Below are 20,727 nucleotides of genomic sequence, written 5' to 3'. Positions count from 1 at the left end.
CTGAAACATAAGCAGCCGCTCGCTGTGCGTCTGTCCCTGTGTGTGCGAGTGTTTCAGCGTCTTCAAGCATCTGAGCAGAAGGCCGTAAAAATATCACCTCAGGAAAGGAAAGGAAGTCGTCAAGCCAACATGTGAAGCCAAAGGGTTTGGACCGTTTAGGAGCCTCGGAGTCTTACAGGCGACGTATTTCTGTCAGTATGACGGTCGAACTCGCTGCCAAAGACGTGATTAAGAAATGTAAAAGAAAACACAAAGTGAGCCTGTGCGTAAAAAGAAGCCGTTAAATCTGAACGAGGACGCTAAAACGGCGCAGAAGTTCCTGCTGAGAAACACATGTGCAGACAAGACCGATCCAGCCGAGCACTAAATTCCACCGCCCGGCCGTGTAGATGGGACGTGACAGTACAAAACAGAAGAGGAACGTCTGGAGATTTCTCTGACAGGAAGAGAGCGCTGTGAATGATTCTGACTCATAAATCATGTCTTTCAGGGGGCTTCCAAACGCCGCAGTGTTTGGGTGCTGCTGTAAAAAAGAAAAAAAGCTGGAGTGTGTGTTTGGTGTGTTTTTTCTGCTCCCACGCTGTGACACAAATCAAAATGTTGTGGCAGGTTGTGATGACAAACTCGCTGTTGTTGTGTTTGGGTTCTTGAGGAAAATAGTTACAATCCTTCAGCGAGGTCCAGAGGGAGAAGAGGATCGGAGCTCGGGCCTGCTGGAGGAGGAGGGGGGGGCGGGGGGGGGGGGGGGGGGGGGGGGGACTTGTTCATGGGAAAGATCAGCTGGTTTGTCTCTGTGGTGCACTTAGTCTGTGTTTGTGTGTGAAAGAAGCCGAGGAGTGTGAGCAGAGAGTCACAGACATACAGATACAGATTTTTCTGATTCTTAAATTCCTCGAGCTTCTGATTTTTAACCCCCGACCTTTTTGAAAAAAACTCTCTCTCTGAGGAGTTTCGCTCCTTACTCTGTTTGATGCTTTCATGGGTTGATTGGATTCCCTGGAAATCAAAAGGAGAAAATTATACATCACAACTTCTCGTGATAAGACCCGGTGCTATCTGCCCACCAGGATTCTATTTTTTCTTATGTTCAACAATTTTTATAGATTTTTCAAAAAAGGAAACACACACACTCCCCAGTTGACATGACCAAAGTCAAATTTTAAATAACATAGAAGATCAAAGTGAAGGAAACAGAGAGAGATCTCACAGACTCCCAGGTCCCTCCATTATAAAAATAAATAATTCAATCATAAAGTTATTAGATTTAGTAATACAGTAAATCCATCCGTATCTTTATTTCTCGTTGTTTGACCTCCTCGCCTCTTTCTTTCCATCAACACCGAGCTCTGTTCCTTTCTCTTTGTTTCCTTACTTCCTTATTTATTCCTGCCCTTATTTCTGCCTGTTTCTTCCTTTCTTTGATCCTTTCCTCATTTCCTTCCTTCCTTCCTTCCTTCACTCACTTCTATTGTGTCTTAAGTCCCTTCCCCTCCTCTCGTCTCCTCTCTCTTGTTTCTCCGCTGTCTCTCTCTTTTAATAAATTGTTATCACACTCATCTCCCCCTCGTCTCGCGTTTCAGGTCATCCTTATTAAATGATTATCTGAAGGAGGCCGAGCCTCTTCCCTCTCCTCCTCAGATGATGGAGCACCCATTAACCCGCAGCAGCCGGCCGCCTCCAAACACAAATAATCAGCTCTGATGTACCATCGCGTCCTCCCGCCTACATAATTGTAGAAAATTGTTGGACTTAATTTGGACCGGTTCGCTCCATCACTGAAGTCCGTCTTACATTTAATCTGGCACACATCGTGTAGACAAGGTTTGGATCCCAGTGCTGCTGAGGGAACGAGTCCACAAGGACACACGACCAGAGATTCTTTGATGTTTGATAATAAATGTAAAAAGTTCTGTAGTAAAGGAGTGTGTTTCAAGACAAATCCAATGAATGGTTTGTTGACGTTAAAGCTAAGGCTCGACGGATACAGGCCTTTTAGGGACGATACCGATATCGATATTTGGGAGAGAAAAAAACGAAACTGATAATGTTCGATCTGTAGAGATAGTAAAAGATTGACACATTTATTCCGTTGATCCCTCAAATGCAGTTATCAAACACTTGTGGAAAAGATTTGTAACGAAGACAAGATGGCCACTCAACTGGAAAATAACTGAGCATCACCGCTCGACACTCTGCAGAGTTATGACGCTTGTTGTAATCCATATAGCGCCCTCTGCTGGTGACAGAGAACTGCTAGTTTAATACATAGAAACTCAAATGACATGATATTTGGCTGGTGAATAAATCGAGTAACATCTTCGATAAAATGAGCCGAGACCGATAGTCATTGGATAAGCTGATATCGGCCGATATTATCGGCTGGACGATTAATCGGTCATGCTCTAGAAGTTATAAATATTTCTCACCCAACTCTGCAACTATAAAGACACTTTACCTATTAAGTGCAGCTGAACTCAAACAATATTGGTTCGGTCTCATTTCCGGCTCAACTGATTTTCATGGCGAAAATGAGACGTTGACAAGCCAAAAAAAAAGATCTTAAAAAATGACAAAACGTATCTTTACTTTTCATTACGAGCGAGACGGGACTTAAACATAGTTGGACGTTCAGACAGCATTTAAGGTTTTCATAAAACATGAGGGTAAATCCTCGGAGCTCATTTGAACCATTTCATTCTGTCTGTATTTACTAAAACTAGATCTGAGTCTCTGTGGTAAAGTGAATCCTTTATTGAAGACATCTGAATGAATGAATCTGCAGTGATTCAAGGCAGATCTCCAAAACACCGCCGCTCAGCACCAGGTTGCTCTCCACACAGTTGTGGTTCACCACAGCAGCACTGTGGGCCCCGGGGCCCCCGAGGGCTGCGGCGGGCAGATGAAGCTTTGCGCTGACTGACCGGCCGATCGAGCGAGAGGCTGTTTCAGACGAAGCTGTCAGCGAGCAGTCCCGCGTCCTGCTGAGTCTCATTTATAAGGCGGACTCGGCTGTGAGGGGAGCAGTGACAGCTCAGGAGGAGAGAAATGTGGGATTCATTCGGCCCTCAGGAGCGGTCACATTGAGGGGATGGAGGACACATGTTGGAGTGGATACGTGCATCGCAAAAGACAGACAAATACAAAAATTATAAAGGTGAAATCTGCCAGTTTTATCTGTCGTATGCAAGCATCAGCGCACTAGGGACATATATTTAAAACAACTATAGTGCTCGAGAAATCTAATTACTTTAAAGAGTACATATTATCCCCCTTCTCCATCTTTTCAAACAGTCCCCTGTGGTCTAAATGAAACATCTGTGCTGTGCTTTGGTTAAAATAAAACATGAATCAAGCACCAGAGGAGGTTTGTGACCCTGTATGAACCAGCTCTCTCAGAACGCTCCGTTTTGGTGTGTGTGTCTCTTTAAATACAATGAGCCCCCCCCTGAGTTTTCCCCGTAGACATCACTCCTCTGTAGAGAGAATAAAAATGGCGGACCTGCGCAAACGTTTTGCTCTAGTCTGGGGGTGGAGTCCATGGGTGGAGATACCAGGGGAGGGGAGGATATTTGTTTGCCAGAATCCTACTGTGACATCACAAGGATAGCACATTTGAAACGGAGCATTTTTCTCTGCGTTGTAAGACTTATGCAGACCACAAACAAAGGACTGGATGGGTTTAATTCACATTTTGTGGGTCAGTAGACACTCAGGTTACCCAAATATATGTTCAAAAACACTGTACAAGTGGATTTTTCATAATATGCCCCCTTTAAGAACGAGTGCTCGATCACTTTTAAATTCAATATTTTTTGATACAAATAAGTCGGACATGGCCCGCTCAGAACTTAGCTACTTTGTCCTCTGCAGCGTGCCCCTCGGATGTACTGTGACCTTTTTTTTTTGGGCCATGTTTGCCTTTATTGGAGAGAACAGCTGAAGAGAGAGAGGAACTGTTGGACGAGTGGAGGGGGGATAACATGCAGCAAAGGGCCGAGGTCAGATTTAATCCCACAGCTGCTGTGATGAGGAAAAATGTGTGTAAATGGTAAATAGACTTGAGCTTTATATCCTCGTAGTGTTGATATGATGGCAAATATTCTCATCATATAGTATAGCGGACTCTGTTGCTTCATTCTATACTTCTGCAAAAAACAATTTCCTTAACGTCTTGCCTCAGGAGACCCCCCCTCCCCCCCTCCTGTCTGACAGGGATAGTCTCCCGCTGTGAGGTGCATATGTGAACAGCCAGGTCAGGAGAATCTCCTGAACTGATCTAGATATTTTCAGGAGTGAAAATGTGAAGATGTCTAAAGAGACGCTGTATCCGGCAGATGTCCAACAAATCATCAGATCAACTTCATCCACTAACGTTGTTGCTGTGCGATGACTTCATGAGGTCACATTCCTGCACACCTTTCCTCCTGTATTCATCGCTGCTTTATTGTGCTTGGCATCAAACTCTCACCGGGCTTCCTGAGCCGCCTTAAAGTCCTCTTATTCTTCAGTCTGCTCCTTTGACCCCCTCGCTGTGTTTGTTTGGTAGTCTCCAGGAAGAAGTGCTTTCTTGTAGGTTCTCTCCCCGTGCCCTTGCGGTAGGCGTTGCGGGCGTGGATGTGCCGCTTTTTTTCTTGTGATCCAGATCGGAGAATCCCTCAGTCAGGGTGGACTCGGAGAGAGGAAGCTAAATTTAGGGCTGTTGCAATCATTTCAAACCTCTGTGCACAGAGAAAACCTGCAGGGGAGGCGCTTCTTTGGAAAGGTGACTGATTAGACTTTTACATAAAGTGTATTTTTCCTTAATACAAGATCTGAATACATCTCTCTCTGCTGAATACTGAGTCTGTGATCAGATCTTGAGGTTGAGGTTGTGGTCTTTTGCTGAGGATCTGGATATGGTCTCTATCTCTGCAGCACCAGCAGTGACACCATCAAAACAAGACCTGGTCTGAAGTCTCAGTCATGAGCGGTAGGTCTGGATTGCATCAAGCTAGCTCGGCTTAGACAGAACACATACTCTACAGCAGCCAGGTATGAACCATCAATTCAATTTTCAACGTCATTAATCCCCCAAAGAACTGGTTTTGGACTTTGGATCCTAAATCTGGATCATAAAAAAAAACATGTAAAGCAAAGGAATGCATCCTGCTCAACTGGAATCAGCAAAGACCTCCAACATTCAATCGGTTCAAACTCAAATCCTCAATGACACTTGAGTACTGGAGCAGCGCACATATGACTTAAAGGAGAGAGGAGACATCGTCATGACAACATGGAAGCCTTTTATGGACCTCTGACATCACACCCAGGAGAGCACGATGTGCTTTGGCCTTATGCAGATTTTTGTCGTTACAGTAGCTCCCCAAAACAATATAGAAGTAGGAAATAAAGAGATATATAGAATTAGATAGAAACAGAATAAGCAGCAAAGCGCAGAGTGTCCACAGGAATAAAAAGCTGTGTAGACAGATTAGAGAGACTAAAGAAACTGTGCAGCTGAGACACGATGGCCACAAGAACAAAGAGCGCTGGGTCAGAAAAACACAGCACCAAGACACTTCTCCCTTAGAGCTGCTGGAAGTGGGAGGAAATGTTTTAGTGACGAATACACAGAATCACACACTACACAAGAAAACACAGAGAGACACTCTCATGATATCTCTGATGGTGAGACAGCCCAGAGCGCTGCGACCCAAAGTGATATTTGAGTTTAACACACCTGGACCAAATCAGAGACAATCAGTCACACACACACACACACACCTGACCCTGCTCTGACACGATTCCCTCCCCGCATCTAAATGTTTGTTTTATTTTTACAATTTATATTTTATTTTAAGAGTAAAGACATAATCAGTGGTGATTCTAGAGTCTGTAGGGGCCTCCAACCAGCATTCATCACCATCATGTCCTCCAGGGTCCCGACCCTTCCTCCTCTTCCTGTTTTTCCTGTTTCTCCTTTCTCTCCTAGAGACAGAGAATTCCTCTTTGTTTTTATTTGCTGACTTTTTTTTTTTTTTTTTCACTTTTCACTTTCACAACTTTTGGTTTGGTTTTAAGTGTTTGTTTATCATTAGTTGTTAAAGAAATGTTCAGCCCTTTAGAAGAACCATCATGAGACCACAGTTAATGTAGAGACGGACTGAAACAGGCCTGCTGGGAAGTCTTTGTCCAGACAGGTCCAACGGGGCCCCCTTGTGCCAACAGACAGTATAACAATCCCAACCTACCAGCGTTATAAAACCACTTTGTCCACCAGATGTCGCCACCGTCAAAGAAAAAACAGAGCGTCACATCTTCACCACAGTCACAGTCCTCCAGTTTATCAGACAGTCAGTCTCCACTCTGACCTGAGACACTTTAAAGAGTTTAAAGCCGCTCATATAAACACTGAAAGAGGGGATTTCTGCCTCGTCATATAATTTCCTCCAGGTCATACATTCATTATATTCATGTCAGTGACGGGGATTTAACCAACAGCTCGTCCTCAGTGTTTATCAGCATCCTGAGGTCGAAACTTTTTTTTTTTTAGCTCAGAGGAGAAAGTCGGGTCAGTTTATTCAGGTTTTCAAAACTGTTTTTGCACGCTTTTCTCTTTATTCCCGAGTGATCTTGTAGTTCTCTTGTGATCTTGTAGTTCTCCTGTGATCTTGTAGTTCTGATGTGATCTTGTAGTTCTCCTGTGATCTTGTAGTTCTCTTGTGATCTTGTAGTTCTCTTGTGATCTTGTAGTTCTCTTGTGATCTTGTAGTTCTCCCGTGATCTTGTAGTTCTCGTGTGATCTTGTAGTTCTCTTGTGATCTTGTAGTTCTCCTGTCATCTTGTAGTTCTCCCGTGATCTTGTAGTTCTCCCGTGATCTTGTAGTTCTCGTGTGATCTTGTAGTTCTCCTGTGATCTTGTAGTTCTCCTGTGATGTACAGCTGCTCACGCTCCAGAAACGGGCCCAGTGGGGCAGAGTGCACTGGACGTCTGACGGAGCAAAACCGTGGCGCTGTCAGAATGTAGTGTGCATGGAGTATGTGGAAAGTTGCCGTAAAAGTCCAACACATCATACATTAGTCGAGAGCAGCCTAGCATGTCTCTTTGTGTGAACTGCTGGCATGACCAAGACGAGTGTGCACTGCTAGGAGGGGCCCCTGTGAACCCTGGCCTAGGTCCCCTGCAGACCCTAATATTGCCTCTGTTGACAAAAAGAAAAGAGTAATGGAGAGCTCGTCCTACAGAGAGATAAAACAGAGAGCAAATTAAAAACTAAAGAGGATTACGTACACTTTACATTATCAGTTGCTTGCAGCTCTCCTCATTTGTCACCGTGGGTTCAAATCTCCGGAGTAGCCCCCCCTGTAATCTAAGCGTACGCTGTGAGGAGTTCATTACAGGGATCTGAATGTGAACACGGAGCTCCTCCTGCCCGAGGCGGCTCTCTATCAACAGTCGGAATTCCACCGAGCTGCTGAGGACGGAGATGTGCAGGAAACCGGAGACGCTGTGGAAGTGTGAGAGCCGGAGACACAAAGCGAGCGGGCCTTTGTGGACGTCTTAGGAATGTTCCGGCGTCAACACTTTTTAAAAGAGTCTTTGATGTGCAGCGCTGTTTTCCTCTCCTGTGACGAATACGTGATCCTGAGGAGGCCTGAAGTTACCAACGCACCACAAAGTTTAATTTTTATTATTCACAGACAGTTTTGAGATCAATAAATTGACATTTTGGAACGCCTTACTCAGTGATGTTGTTACTTCCATGAAGGTAACAGTTTAGGTGTAGGTCGCTATTTTTACATCTCTGTATTTGTCTGATCGCAGCAATCTTGAGTTTTTCAGCATTTTCAGATTAAACCTCCTGAAGATAAAGATCTCCTTAGATGATTTTTACTGCATTAAGACTGTCAGTTATGTACCGTCAGGTGTTGTTTGAGCTCAGGTAACATCAATGTCTGGAGCCCTGTGACTTCCTGGCCTTAACAATCGGGCAAAGAGCGAAAGTTTCCTTCTGCATATATTCAGTGAGACTCGAAATGTACAGGGCTGAGGGGCGTAGATGGCCTAGCAGTTGGGTCACGCCCCATGCGTAGCGGCTGGGGTCCATCAAGGGGGCCGCCCTGGTTTGGGTCCAACCTGTGGCTCCTTTCCCGCATGTCATATCTTACTCTTTTTCTCCCCCAGTTTCCAACTCTATCCACTGTCTTATTGCATGAATGAATGAAACAAATCTTTATTTTATTTTTTTTACATGGGGTGCAGATGGCCTAGCGCAGGGAAGGGCAACTTTTGTAACAGCAAGGGCCACATTAATTTAATTCTCACAGCCAAAGGGCCAAATTGTAGAATACAATAAACGATTACAGTCAAGTATGTCTCAAATTTAACTCAACATATACCAGTGATCAAATATTATTATGGACATATTTTTGGTTTTCACGATTTTGTCATGTTTTCTTCATGTTTCCAAATAATTAATATGTAAAAATTGACCTGAGGGCCACGTTTAGGGTTGATGGGAGCCGCTAGTTGCCCACCCCTGGCCTAGCGGTTAGGTCGCGCGCCATGCACGGAGGCTGGGGTCCTTTGGGCATTCGATCCAGTTTTGAGTACAACCTGCAGCTCCTTTCCTGCACATCATCCCTCACTCTCGCTCTCACTCTCTCCATTTCCGACTCTATCCACTTCTTATCCAATAATCAAGAAGTCCCAAAAAATACCAAAACATACCAAACATGTTTGGTATGTGAGGTAATGAGTCAACTGAAAGAAGGTCCAATAGGAACCAGCTAAAAGTTACTGAAAGAGGTCACCTGTTTCCTCTCTCCATGATCGACCTCTGCAGTGAGACTGCTGCAGGAAACAGGAGCCTCCTCTGCTCTAAGCTGCTTCATTAAAGGCTTCACTGATGCACGACGTCGCAGACAGACGACCAGAACCTGCAACTAAACCTCCGACACTTTGCAGCACTTCTGTCAGGAGTCAAACTTTTCTCAAAACAACAAAGTCGCACAGGCAGAGCGAAACACTGAGTTTATATGTCTCATCTGAAACTTTAAGGCTGATACTAAAACGTTCAGAAACCCCAAAAGAATGTTGTCTGAAAATGAGGACCAGTATAGAATAATGTGAAGAAAAAATCATTTATCATTTTTAATATTTTACAGTTTTTATAGAGTACAAAAATAGAAGAAATCCCCCTTAAATATGACAGTGTTTCAGGGATCCCATCCAGTGATGACAGCAGTGGTCACAACTTAATGCAGCAATTTAGCTGTTATCAATCGCACCTCAATCCTCAATTAATCGACTTATTAACAATAGGTTTTAATATTTGCAGCATTTTTAAAATCCCCTTTTTCTACTTTTGTATGTGTCGCTGTTGTTTGGTGATATCTCGCTCAATACAACGACCAGTTTTGCAAAGTAAAGACGCGGAAATCGAACAGCTAGAAGAAGAAATTCTGAAAAAAGTGGATCATCATAAACTGATGCATAAAAGTCCCCAATCAAGCAAGCTGAGACATGGACTGGACGGCCGGCTCCTCCCCTTGTGTATAAAAGCTGTTTTAGTCAAGTAAGTAGTCATTGAAGTGTTTATAGATCACGCTCATTCTGTGTCAATTTACATGCAGCTATGAGCTAACTAAAGAGCGCTAACATTAGCATGCTAACACAACAATGCAGGACGCAGGTGATTGCAGCTCGAGCAAAAGGACAATTTTGTCCGCCACTTGCACTAAAGTCCTTCGTGTGAATGTGAGTGGAGAGGGGTTGGAGGTGTGTCTCTGGAGGAGAGCGGAGGCTTCAGTATGGAGGAGGTGTCTCAAAACAGCAGTTTGTTTTGGTTTCATGCTGATGCTCAAGGGCGACACCTACTGGATAAAAAAGTTTCACATTCTTCCTTCAGTTTGTTAATTCCACAACCAGGTTCCTAGTGAGAAAGCCTTTGTTTTAATAGCAGTGTCAAAAGGTCGTTGATTGTGTGAATGATTTGGATGCTTACCATCCAGTCAGCGTCACAAAAGGCAAGACTGAGTTGCATTATGGGAAATGTAGGACTAAATCTTTGGAGCTTACTCCGGACTGAGAGTCAACTCTTGGAGTTAACTTTGAAACAATGAACTCAGAACAGAAAAGAAACAACAGTCTGATCCCTGCAGTGTTCACGAGTCTTGTTGAGGGGATTTATTTCAGGTTCTGCTGCTTCCCTTCATGCCTGCAGAAGCTGTCCAACCAGAGCCGGGCTCCTCTCCCGGATCAGGGCCGACGTGATCTCCATGACCTTCAACACTGACCTCTCCCAGCGCTCTATTTCCTGAGAGAGAGAGGGAAGGGGGGAAAGAGAGAGTGCAGAAAATTACAGAGGGACACGCTAACAACACGCCACCTCGCTCAATAAGTGAGCTCAGCAGTTAGATCCTGCAATAACAAAGTCAGACATCCACACGCAGATTCACATTTGTTCGTGTTTATCTCCTCTCTTAACAGTCACGACTCTGTTTGAGTCATTTGGATGTTTGTATTCCAGTTTACGGGGCCGCCGGCCAGAAGCACGCAGTTAGCGTTAGCAGCCGGTTTCATCTAGCAGGAGACAAAGTTAACCCATGCCCACGTTGTTCCACTTATGGTCATGGCAAGAGTTTGTAAGAACTGTTTGGGAAGGTTTATACAACAATGAGTTGACACAAGAAGTCTGGAAGGGTCCAAATGTTGTTCAAATGTCTAAACTGCACTGAACCTCCCCGACAGACAGTTCTGTGAAGAACTCTGCTGAATCACTTTTTCTTTTAAAAACCACTTCGAGAACCGAGGAGACCAACTGCTAACTTAGAAAAGTGGAGCGAGAGAGCAGTACTGCTGCAGGTCGGAGCAGGCAGAGTGAGAAAGAGCAGAGATCTTGCAGCTTAAATAGACGGCTAATTGGAAGGAGGTGACAAGTATCAGGTGTGAAATCAGTGCAGCTCCAGTTGACTGCCTGAACTAGCTTGCAGCCTCATTCAAAGAGATCCCATTGGATGTTTTCATCTAAAAATGTAAGGTGTAGCTGACTGTAAAGGTCACATATGATGCAAATGACACATCACCATGTTTCTCTAACACTAATATGTGTCTCTATTCTGTCTACAAACCCCCCAATGATGAGAAAAGTCCACCCTCTCCGTCTTTTGCCTGCTCCACTTTTCAGAAAATGTGTGCTCAAACAGGCCGTTTGGAGATTTTCCCTTCATGACATCACAAAGGGCAGTAACCCCTCCCCCAGGTGGGTGACACTCCCACAGCTAGGTGTTTGTTCTGCCCTCTGAGTCTGCCTTCTCACCGTAAACAATAGGACATGGACTGAGAAAGCCCGAGTACACCCAAGCCCTTCCAGAGAGGGGGCGTGGTCAGACACAGCTGATTTACATATTTAAAGGTACAGACACAGAAACAGCCTGTTCTGAGCAGGGCTGAAATAGAGGGGTTTATAGACATGATCAAATACAGGATCAGAGTGGATTTAGAACAAGAAACTTCACAGACATGTTTTGGGGAGCTCTGAGAATTATTTAGACTGGTTGAAGAAGAGGAGGATATGTCATCTTTAAATCAAATAGGCGTTAAATTTTACAGAAGCAAGGACATTTCTCAGTTTGTATATCTAATGTTATTTCATGGCTTGTTCAATCAACAGGAGGAAGCAATCTTCCAAGTCAGGGGGGGAAGAGAAATGCCACAGAATGAAGCCACTTTCTTCTGTTTTTCTCCACAAATGTGTGTAAATGTCAAGCCCTCTGAAGCTCGGGAACCCACCAGGCCTCCTTTAAGTGTTATGGTGCATGATATTGGACAGAGCTACACTAAACCGCGCACGCACGCACGCACGCACGCACGCACGCACGCACGCACGCACGCACACACCCACAACACAACACAACACAACACAACACAACACAAAGTGAGACCATACATTCACTCAGTGTGTGCCGTTTAAAAGCAAACTCCACTGTTGTGGTTGTTTTGCCTTCATGATTTCTCTCTGCTGTATCTCTTTCTTCTCAGCAGACCGCCTGCACAATGCACTTTTAATGGTTTCACTCCCCCTGACTTCATTCTTTAGGCTACAGCGACTCCCACCTTTGATTTAGTTTCTGCATGAAGACTAAGAATGACCTGTTTTCCATCTTTCAAAGCGGCTGCAGTTCAAGGAGCTTTACTTTGTTTTAACCACAGAAAACAGATTTATGATTCATGCTCTACCTGGACTTTTTCATAAGTCTGTAATAATAAGGCTTTTTGACAAAGCTTTTGATGTAAGCACAGAGAAAGTACGTAACAAATATTTTCATTTCTTGAAACTTTGAAGGATATCAGACACGGAGAACACAAGAAAGATGACGAAACCACAAAGAAAGGAAAGCCTGGGATTCATTTGGGTTCCTGCAGAGAGCAAACAGTTTCATACACTACAGCTCTGCACTGAGAGACCTTCAACATTACACACTCAAAGTTAAAGAATATTTGTTTCATGGTATCATATATTTATCGTCTCCAGACCCCCCCGATACCCGGAACGGGAAAAGCAGTTTGGATAAGCAATGGATCAATGGATGGATGAATCACATATTTTTGATTATTAGTCAATTTATTGAACATGTTAAGAAAATACAAACACAAAATAAAAAGGAAAAAAAAAAAAAAAACATATCATGGTGCGTTCCATCAACCTCAGAAGTCGGTGTCCGAGCTGGGAATGATGACATCACACTCAAGTTAGCCGCCTTCCAGTAACAAGTTGGAAAGAAGTCGGAAAAGCAACACGGACACCTCCAGGAGTTACTTTGTTTTGTGAGCTTCCAGGCGATAACCACACACTGCGTGATAGTGTGTGGGGACATATTATTAAAAATCCACTTGTACAGTGTTTTTGAACATATATTTGGGTAACCTGAGAGTCTACTGACCCACAAAATGTGAAATAAACCCATCCAGTCCTTTGTTTGTGGTCTGCACAAGTCTTACAACACAGAGAAAAATGCTCCGTTTCAAATGTGCTCTCCTTGTGATGTCACTGTGGGATTCTGGTAAAAAATATACCCTCCCCTCCCCTGGTATCTCCACACATGGACTCCACCCCCAACCTAGAACAAAACTTTTGAGCAGGTCCGCCATTTGTATTCTCGCTAACGAAGGAGTGATGTCTACTGGGAAAACGGGGGGCTCATTGTATTTAAAGAGACACACACACCAAAACGGAGCGTTCTGAGAGAGCTGGTTTATGCAGGGTCACAAACCTCCTCTGGTGCTTGATTCATGTTATATTTTGACCAAAGCACAGCACAGATGTTTCATTTAGACCACAGGGGACTGTTTGAAAAGGTGGAGAAGGGGGATAATATGTCCTCTTTAATACTAGGCTCCGGTAAGTCATGAGAGTAAACCAGAGTATAACACCAGGATTCTGAACTGCACCATGTAGCTGGTAGTCTGTTTTTGTTTAAAGTATTAGTTATTCTCCAACATGAGTTGTGAAGAATTGTGCTGTGAAAAATGCACATTACTTAAACAAAAAACCAAGGCAAAGTCCCAACCTATGAAAACTGGAACCAAGAGCGGTAATAAACCGCAAGTATCCTGCCAAACAGGATCCAATCAAATTTTGACTTTTCACCGTAGAAGCAGCAACCGAACTTCTTGGGTGTAAAACCATTTTCAACAGCCAGCTCTAAGAGGGGAGGTTTGCTAAGGTGTGAAATTAAATAATACAAGAACGCTTAAAAGGACTTTTCTCAAAGTGGAACATAAAAAAATATATTAAAAAGACATCCCAGTGAGGCGACAAAACAACGCTCTTTTGTTATCCTGAACAACAAATTGAACATGACTTCATTCATTCTGGGTAACAAGTACGTGTCAGAGCATGACACATTTGGAGCTCAGTGTTTGATCAACGGGAGTAAAAGAAGCTTTCTCTCCTCCTTTGTTGCAGTTAAGAGTCTAACTTCACAGGCCAGCTCCCGACAGCTCCGTGTGTGCAGCGACTGGACGGAAATGTGACGAGGTGTGAGAGCGATGAGCGTGGAATCGGGCCTGACCGTGGTTAATGGAAGCGAGAGACCCGGCGTTCAGGACTCCCCGAGCACTCCTCCCTAATCAGGACCAGCGGACGGGGGAGTCAGATGACACGGATTTTCCACACCGACCTACTGAAAAGGGGAACTGGAGGAGGCACTGGAGCGCAGATCAGCGACTCCAGACTCTCATTGATTAAAGCAACACAGAAGATGGAATATGAATATAATCATGTCGGATGAACTCCAGAGGCATTCTGCATCCATGTCTAAGATTTATTTCAGGCCAGACCTTTGAAGAACCAAAGGAAGATGACTGACGTAAAAACACAGCAGCTTTAAAGCACCCAAGTTATAGTTCTTTGGTTTGATCCATAATACGATGGGCCAGTACATCTGCAGGCAGTCAACAGTTTCAGCTGATAGCACAACGTTCTCGCTGTATCCTGAGGAATACGTGGTATCATCAGCGATCAGTCGGCAGCTCAGAGCGAGATATCAAAGAGTTTGAGTAATATCTGATTGCATCTTATCTTTGTTTACACCATAAGCAATCAGATCAAAGCATTCCTCTGACTGTTATCTAAAACAAATTACATCTTTACACGCAAAGTATTTGAGATGTTACACATGTTTGGAGAAGCTACAAGGCCGGGGGATGATAAATGTGACGATGAAACGATCATTGGTTTCATTACCACCCAAGTGCATTGATGAGGACCATGGGAAAGTCACGGCAAAACGTTGGATGTCTCGGGCATATTGAAGACAGCTTCAGGCATTAAGCCACAGCTAATGACTCTATTACAGACGCTCTGTTTTCTTATAGGCAAAACACTTTGGTTTGCACACGAGATAATGCAACAACAACAATAAATAAATAAAAAAAGCACAAAAAGGCAAAGTCGAGATCACCAAGGAGGATCAAAGTTTTGAGCCTGTCTAAGCCCTTTCCGCTGAATTATTTCCACTCCAGATATGCGGTCTTTGAAATATGAATCATGCTTCACGGGGCAGTGTTATTAAATCAAGTAGTCGCTTGCAGAGTGGAACACAAATATGACTTGAGCTTTGCATCGACTCGTGGCACAGCTTTAAGTAGTCACAACTGCCACTCAGGCTTCAAATGTGGTCGAGATTAAAGCACGACAAAAGGGTAGAATTACCGAACGCCAACAAACTCAGAGGCTTCGAAGATATTTGCATATCGAACTGCTCTCAGGCTGAAATCTATATGACTGGAGGGCCACAGAGGAAGGAGCTGCAGTTAGCTTCAGTGAGTGGAAGGTCTTGACAGACAAAAGATGTTACCTCTCCTGACCTGGACTTTGCTGCTGTTGGTGGGGGTGCCGCTCTCCCCTTTTCCAATGAAGACCATCCAGGGTAAATTAGGCAGATTGCTAATGGCCAGCTCACTGGCTCGTAAACATCAAGAGAGGAAATTCATGTGTTGTGGCACACGGGACAGCATATTAAAGACAGAACACAGGCATGCACTGCGTGGATGCATCATAGGCATTTTGAGTGCATCCTCACGCACACAAAACAATGAGATTGAATGTAATCCAGGAGGGGATTTGCATGTCTCAAAAACTTCAGAGTCTATCCTCCAGCACTGACAGTGAGAACAGTTTTCCACTGTCTCCGTCCCAGTGATGTTTCCAAGAGAATATGGAGATGAGGAAACTGGCAGGAGTGCTTCAAGGCTGACGATTTCGCAGTGTGGCATCGCTGTCACAGGCACATCCATCTACTGAAAGTATGCCTAGAAGTACATAAAGAGGTCATGTCCGCCGTTGTCGGTTAACTTGACCTGCTTTTGAGCCACTTCTGGACGACTGTGTCTCAGGTGTTTCAGGTTTAGTTCAAAATAAAAAACCTTGTCTTACATTTGAACCAATACAGTGTTTCAAAGACAGATGTTTTCTTCATGAGCTAAAGTCTTACTCTGCCTTCATGCGCTCCTCGGAAATACAGTTTTTTTTTTTACCGTATTGACTAGTTACAAGCACATAAGCAAACCCTCGAAAGTCGTTATTACGAGAGGGAAATTGGGAAATTGCAAATGGGCAGCAATGGGGGTAAGCTTGGAAACGGTGTCAACAATTGATGGCAAAACATATATTCCTTCACTTTGTTCGAAGTAGCAATCTTTTAATTTTAGAACCTCCACAATACAGCGTGTTATAGGATGGAAACTTTCTTCCTGAGTCCCAGTGCAGCCTGCAGGAGGATACTTTAACCTTTTATTATTCAAAGTGCTTGTTTTTACAAGATTCAATTGACTCTTATTAGACGTGAGGGAACCTGACTTTCCACTTCAAGATGGTTAACAGCCATACATCTTCACTTAAAGGATTCCCCAGCCAAAGTGTCATCATTTATTCACATTATTGGAAGGACCATCAGGAGTCATGTTCGCCATATTAAATGAGAAAGCGACACATTTACATTGTGGAATTCCACCATTTCTTCCCCACTTACAGCCGAGCCTCTGCTACTTCGATTACTGACGCATCCAAACCCCTTGGTGGCCTAGATGACATTTATATAGTTTCTCTTGACAGATTTCACATTAAAAAAAAAAGAGACTGCTCAAAAACTATATATAAACTGGTGTCGGGGGGGGGGAAAATACCACTGGATAGGAGTCATAGATGGAGCGAGTTCTGGGGGATTTTATTTTAACTACAGGCACCAAGAAGTTAAATTCCAGTCCAAGAGAAGAGACATTTTAAGAAACAAAGTGACAGCATTGTTTTAATAAACAATTAGCGCCACATGTAATCATTTGATTGGGTAGTAACTGAAAGTCAAATGTTCTCAATCAGTCCCATGTGTATGAATGCACAAACACATGCGACAGCCTTGTTATTCCAAACTGAAACCGCAAGCTTATGAAATGGAACTTCAATCATTAGCTTCTATTTTTGCTTACTGCTTTAAGGGAGGATTTTGACAAGCTGTGAGGCGACAGGTCTTTGAAACGGAGCAAAGGGTGAACGGGGAAGAGAAAAAAAAAAAAGGGGGGCGGGGGGATCATTCATGGACCACACAATAAGCAATCCTCAAACTCTCTCTTCTCCTAAATGCCACAGTTGCAATCAACCTTTCCATCTAAAAAAGCAGCGCAGCAGCACTTCTGCCACACAAGACGAGCCTGCTTTGAAGCTTAAAGGTCTCAGGCAATTAGGACCTTTAACAGTGACAATTTGTACGCCTTCTGTCATATTCCCCGAGATCCCCCAGCCCTGTAGACTGCTGCTCCTGCTGCTGCTGAGGGCTTCCACCTCTGTTCCCTTCATGACATGCCAACAGCGCCGGTCCTAATTGAAAAACAGCTTATGGAAAAGCTTGGCGCAGAGCCCGAGCCAAGGGAACTGGAAAGAGTTGTTCGAGTCACACCAGCTACCATAACCCAAGTGGCCAAGAACATTTAGAAAGTTTTTATGGCCCTCTTTTCATCATCCTTAACGTTTTACTGTCCTCTGACATCTGGGTGCTTCAGCATTAACAGTTGTTGCATCCACTTGAGGGCAGTATCATTACTAGAAATGAAGCCAGAGAGCGTTCTCCACTCTGGCAGTCTTAAAAGTTAAAACCACCACCTAACATGAACTTCACAGAGCATTACTCCGACTGCTGTGACTTAATAGATGAAGTAATTTCTTAGAAAAACTCTCCCCAAATGACCTGTCTGTTGAATCCCAGTGTGATTCAATACAGCTAAAAAACACCCGATGCTTTGGTTCTTAGAGGGGATAGGGTTACAGGGTTTCTGACAGCTCGTCTCTGAGTGGGTATTGTGGTCCTGCTGCCCTTGCTCCCCTCTGTGTATCACTGAAGACAGGAAGTAGCTCGGGGCTATGCAGCGAAGAGAAAAGGGGGCAGCATCAGGTCCGATTACTTGCAGGCCAAGAGTCTGATTGGAGCCCCGAGTTTTACAACACTAGAATCCTGTGGAGACTCGGTCTAAATGATGAAGAATAACAGCAGAGCGGCTCTAATCCTGTGGTAGACATGGATATATTACAGGGGGAAATGCACCATAAGTCACACAACTTTAACCACCAAATGAGCACCTTTTATATGCCTTCAATAACTTTAATGTTGGCATCATCAACATGTGTTATTCCACTCTGCGTGACAGTATCATATCGACTCTTTCCCGGCTTTTTATGGATGGTCTATGTGGGAAATATTCAAACCCAAGTCTCTGCGTCTTTACGGCTGGAAATACTCCGTCTCAAGCATGGTTTTGTACACGCTTCCCCCAAATTTAGTCTGACACGCTTGATATCTTTGGAAAGCTTGGGATCGCCACTAAAAAACTGAAACAAAGATCTGCTGGTTGGAATAATTCACAGTTTGAGTTTTTATGACGGAGCCTTCAAGAGGTCAATGTGATTTAGTAGAAGTTAAAGAAAACAGCACTAACATGTGTGAAACTATCAAAAGTTAAAGTAAACCGTAAAGTTGAAGTGTTAAAACTCTTGTCATGCTTGGGAGGATTTTCATGGTTTCAGACCGGCTCAAGACAGAAAGAAAAAAACATGGAAAAAATAACACTTTGAGATAACATTCTAAAAAGATTTGCACTATGCCAGTGGTTCTCAAACTTTTCACAGTGAGTACAACCACAGAAAATATTTTGCTCTCCAAGTACCACCATTATGTCCAACATTGAAATACAGTAGCGTAAGGCTATTTAACTACATCTGAAGTTTACACAGGAGGCCATTTTATTCCTGATATGTATATTATTTATTATTGACGCACTGCAGCCTGGGCTCATTCTCTGTGCGGCTCCAAAAGAAGCCAAACTGAATGCGATTGAGTCATATTTTCTTACTGTTTTGCCTCGTCTGTTGCTAGTGGGTGCTAAAGCGTCACTTGCTCTGCTAATGTCGCCTCTTAGACTTGTCTGATTAATCGGTCGGGCTCTAGTAGTGACAGAACATAGTCGATTATTGTGTGCTGATGTTGTAATAATAAAGAAAATGGAGGATACAACCCTTCACCGTGTTGTCAAATCAGATCGCTGACAGGATAATCGTAATCAAATTGAATCTTAAGACTTGTGAAGATGCACAGCCCTACGCCTGTTTGCCTAGCGGTTAGGTAGCATCTCATATATAGTCCTCCAAGCAACCTGACCGTGCTCGAGTCCGACCTGTGGCTCCTTTCTCTCATATAATTCCCCACTCTCTGTCCCAGATTACAAGCTATATCCACTGTCCTATCAAATGAAGGCCCAACAAAAACTTTAAAATAGCATCTTTGTGGAGTTACTCATGTACCTGAGTGTTTGTATTTAAGATACCTGTGTCGTTCCCACTCCGCCTCACTTCATCTGAAAGAGATTGTAACGTCGGAAAATGAATTAGTCAACAATCCTGCTGTAGGTGTGTGTGTCTGTGAGTTCCCTTGGACTTTCCAGTCGTAGAAAAAGCAAACTTTTGTATTGATCACTGCTTTAGAGAGAACAATTGCTGCCACAGAATCCTTTCACAGTACACTTGTAAAGCTCTTTCAACACAGGTTTCCAAAATATCCTGTCTGGGGGCGACCGTTGTGCAAACATAGCCGTTTGTTAGCCACGTCTAATGTATGACTTTGCTTTTTGTGTACCCTCTTCTGAGAAGGCAAACCCTGCCAAGAATGGGACATCGAGGGGGTCTGTGTTTCCACTGGATCCCCTCAGTGAGAACTATTTCAACAAGCTCTGATGAGAGATGACTTTGTTTGGATTCATCTCACCGAAAGACATACCTCAAAACACAGAGCAGGACAATGGATCTTTGGTCAAGGAGGTATGAAAGCATGAAGGCATGGGTGGGATTTATGAGCTGGGACATACCAAATCCCTCGTAAGAGCCCCCACACCCTCTACAGATGCCTCATTTACTTATCGCACTGTATCACTTACACCAAGCCAAGGAAGCCAAACACAGTCGATATCCCGGGCCATCTGAGGTCAGGTGCAGGTGCAGGGATATTTCACCAAACAAGACATTTATTACAAGCTGGCTTTTCAGCAGCTCACATCCTGGCCAAGGCTTAGTGCCCTCACTTCCATCCTCAATACTAGCTTAGATTGCTATCGCTTTAGGCCGTCAGCCAAACATACAAACATAGGTGAAACACTGTGTTTTTGTACCGCTGTCAAAATATCAGGGAACCACAGACTAAACATCGGGGGGATACCGACGGCTGTGTGGCTTGACAGATGTAGTGTGAGAAGAAGAAGAAGAAAGGGCCGCTACAAGAAGCTGTTAAAGGAAAATTGTTTTCACAGGACACTTCATGAGAAAAGGACTGTGAGATTCATTTTTGGATATTGAATACAAAAACAGACCCTTGAATCTGGTTATTTATAACTTTAGGAACGTCCAGTTGGGGTTTCCAACGGAGCTGAGAATTTAACTTTAGCACTGAGGAACAAACTCAACTCATTTTTAAGTTTCAAGTTTCTGCTGCTGATGGAGGACAGTGTTTCCTGCAGCGCTTTATAATCCAGGTGTTCCCTACGTTTTAATTACTGTTGTAGAAAAAAACTTAATTGTTTAAAATTCTCCTGTGTCTCTTTGTGAGATCCAACAGCAGCTCTGGATGCTCTGTTTCGGATCAGACCCCGATGGTTTGGGCCACACATGATCTGCTGAAAAACTTCACCGTGTTTGTGTCAAATAAATT

General features: G+C 43.7%; 1 protein-coding gene across 1 annotated transcript in view; it reads right to left on the bottom strand.

The window, feature by feature from the left end:
- Positions 1-9,333: 9,333 nt before the first annotated feature.
- The window catches only part of crppa (CDP-L-ribitol pyrophosphorylase A), a 42,405-nt gene continuing 31,011 nt past the window's right edge, over positions 9,334-20,727 (bottom strand). Inside the window, exon 10 of the mRNA XM_061049813.1 lies at positions 9,334-10,298. Within this exon, the coding sequence (XP_060905796.1) occupies positions 10,194-10,298 (105 nt within the window). The 3' untranslated portion in view covers positions 9,334-10,193. The remainder of the gene's footprint in view (positions 10,299-20,727) is intronic.

This window comes from Labrus mixtus, chromosome 11, assembly GCF_963584025.1.
Source record: "Labrus mixtus chromosome 11, fLabMix1.1, whole genome shotgun sequence".
Taxonomy (NCBI): Eukaryota; Metazoa; Chordata; class Actinopteri; order Labriformes; family Labridae; genus Labrus; species Labrus mixtus.
Note: the sequence above shows the minus strand (reverse complement) of the source record. Positions and strands in the feature narration are given on the sequence as shown.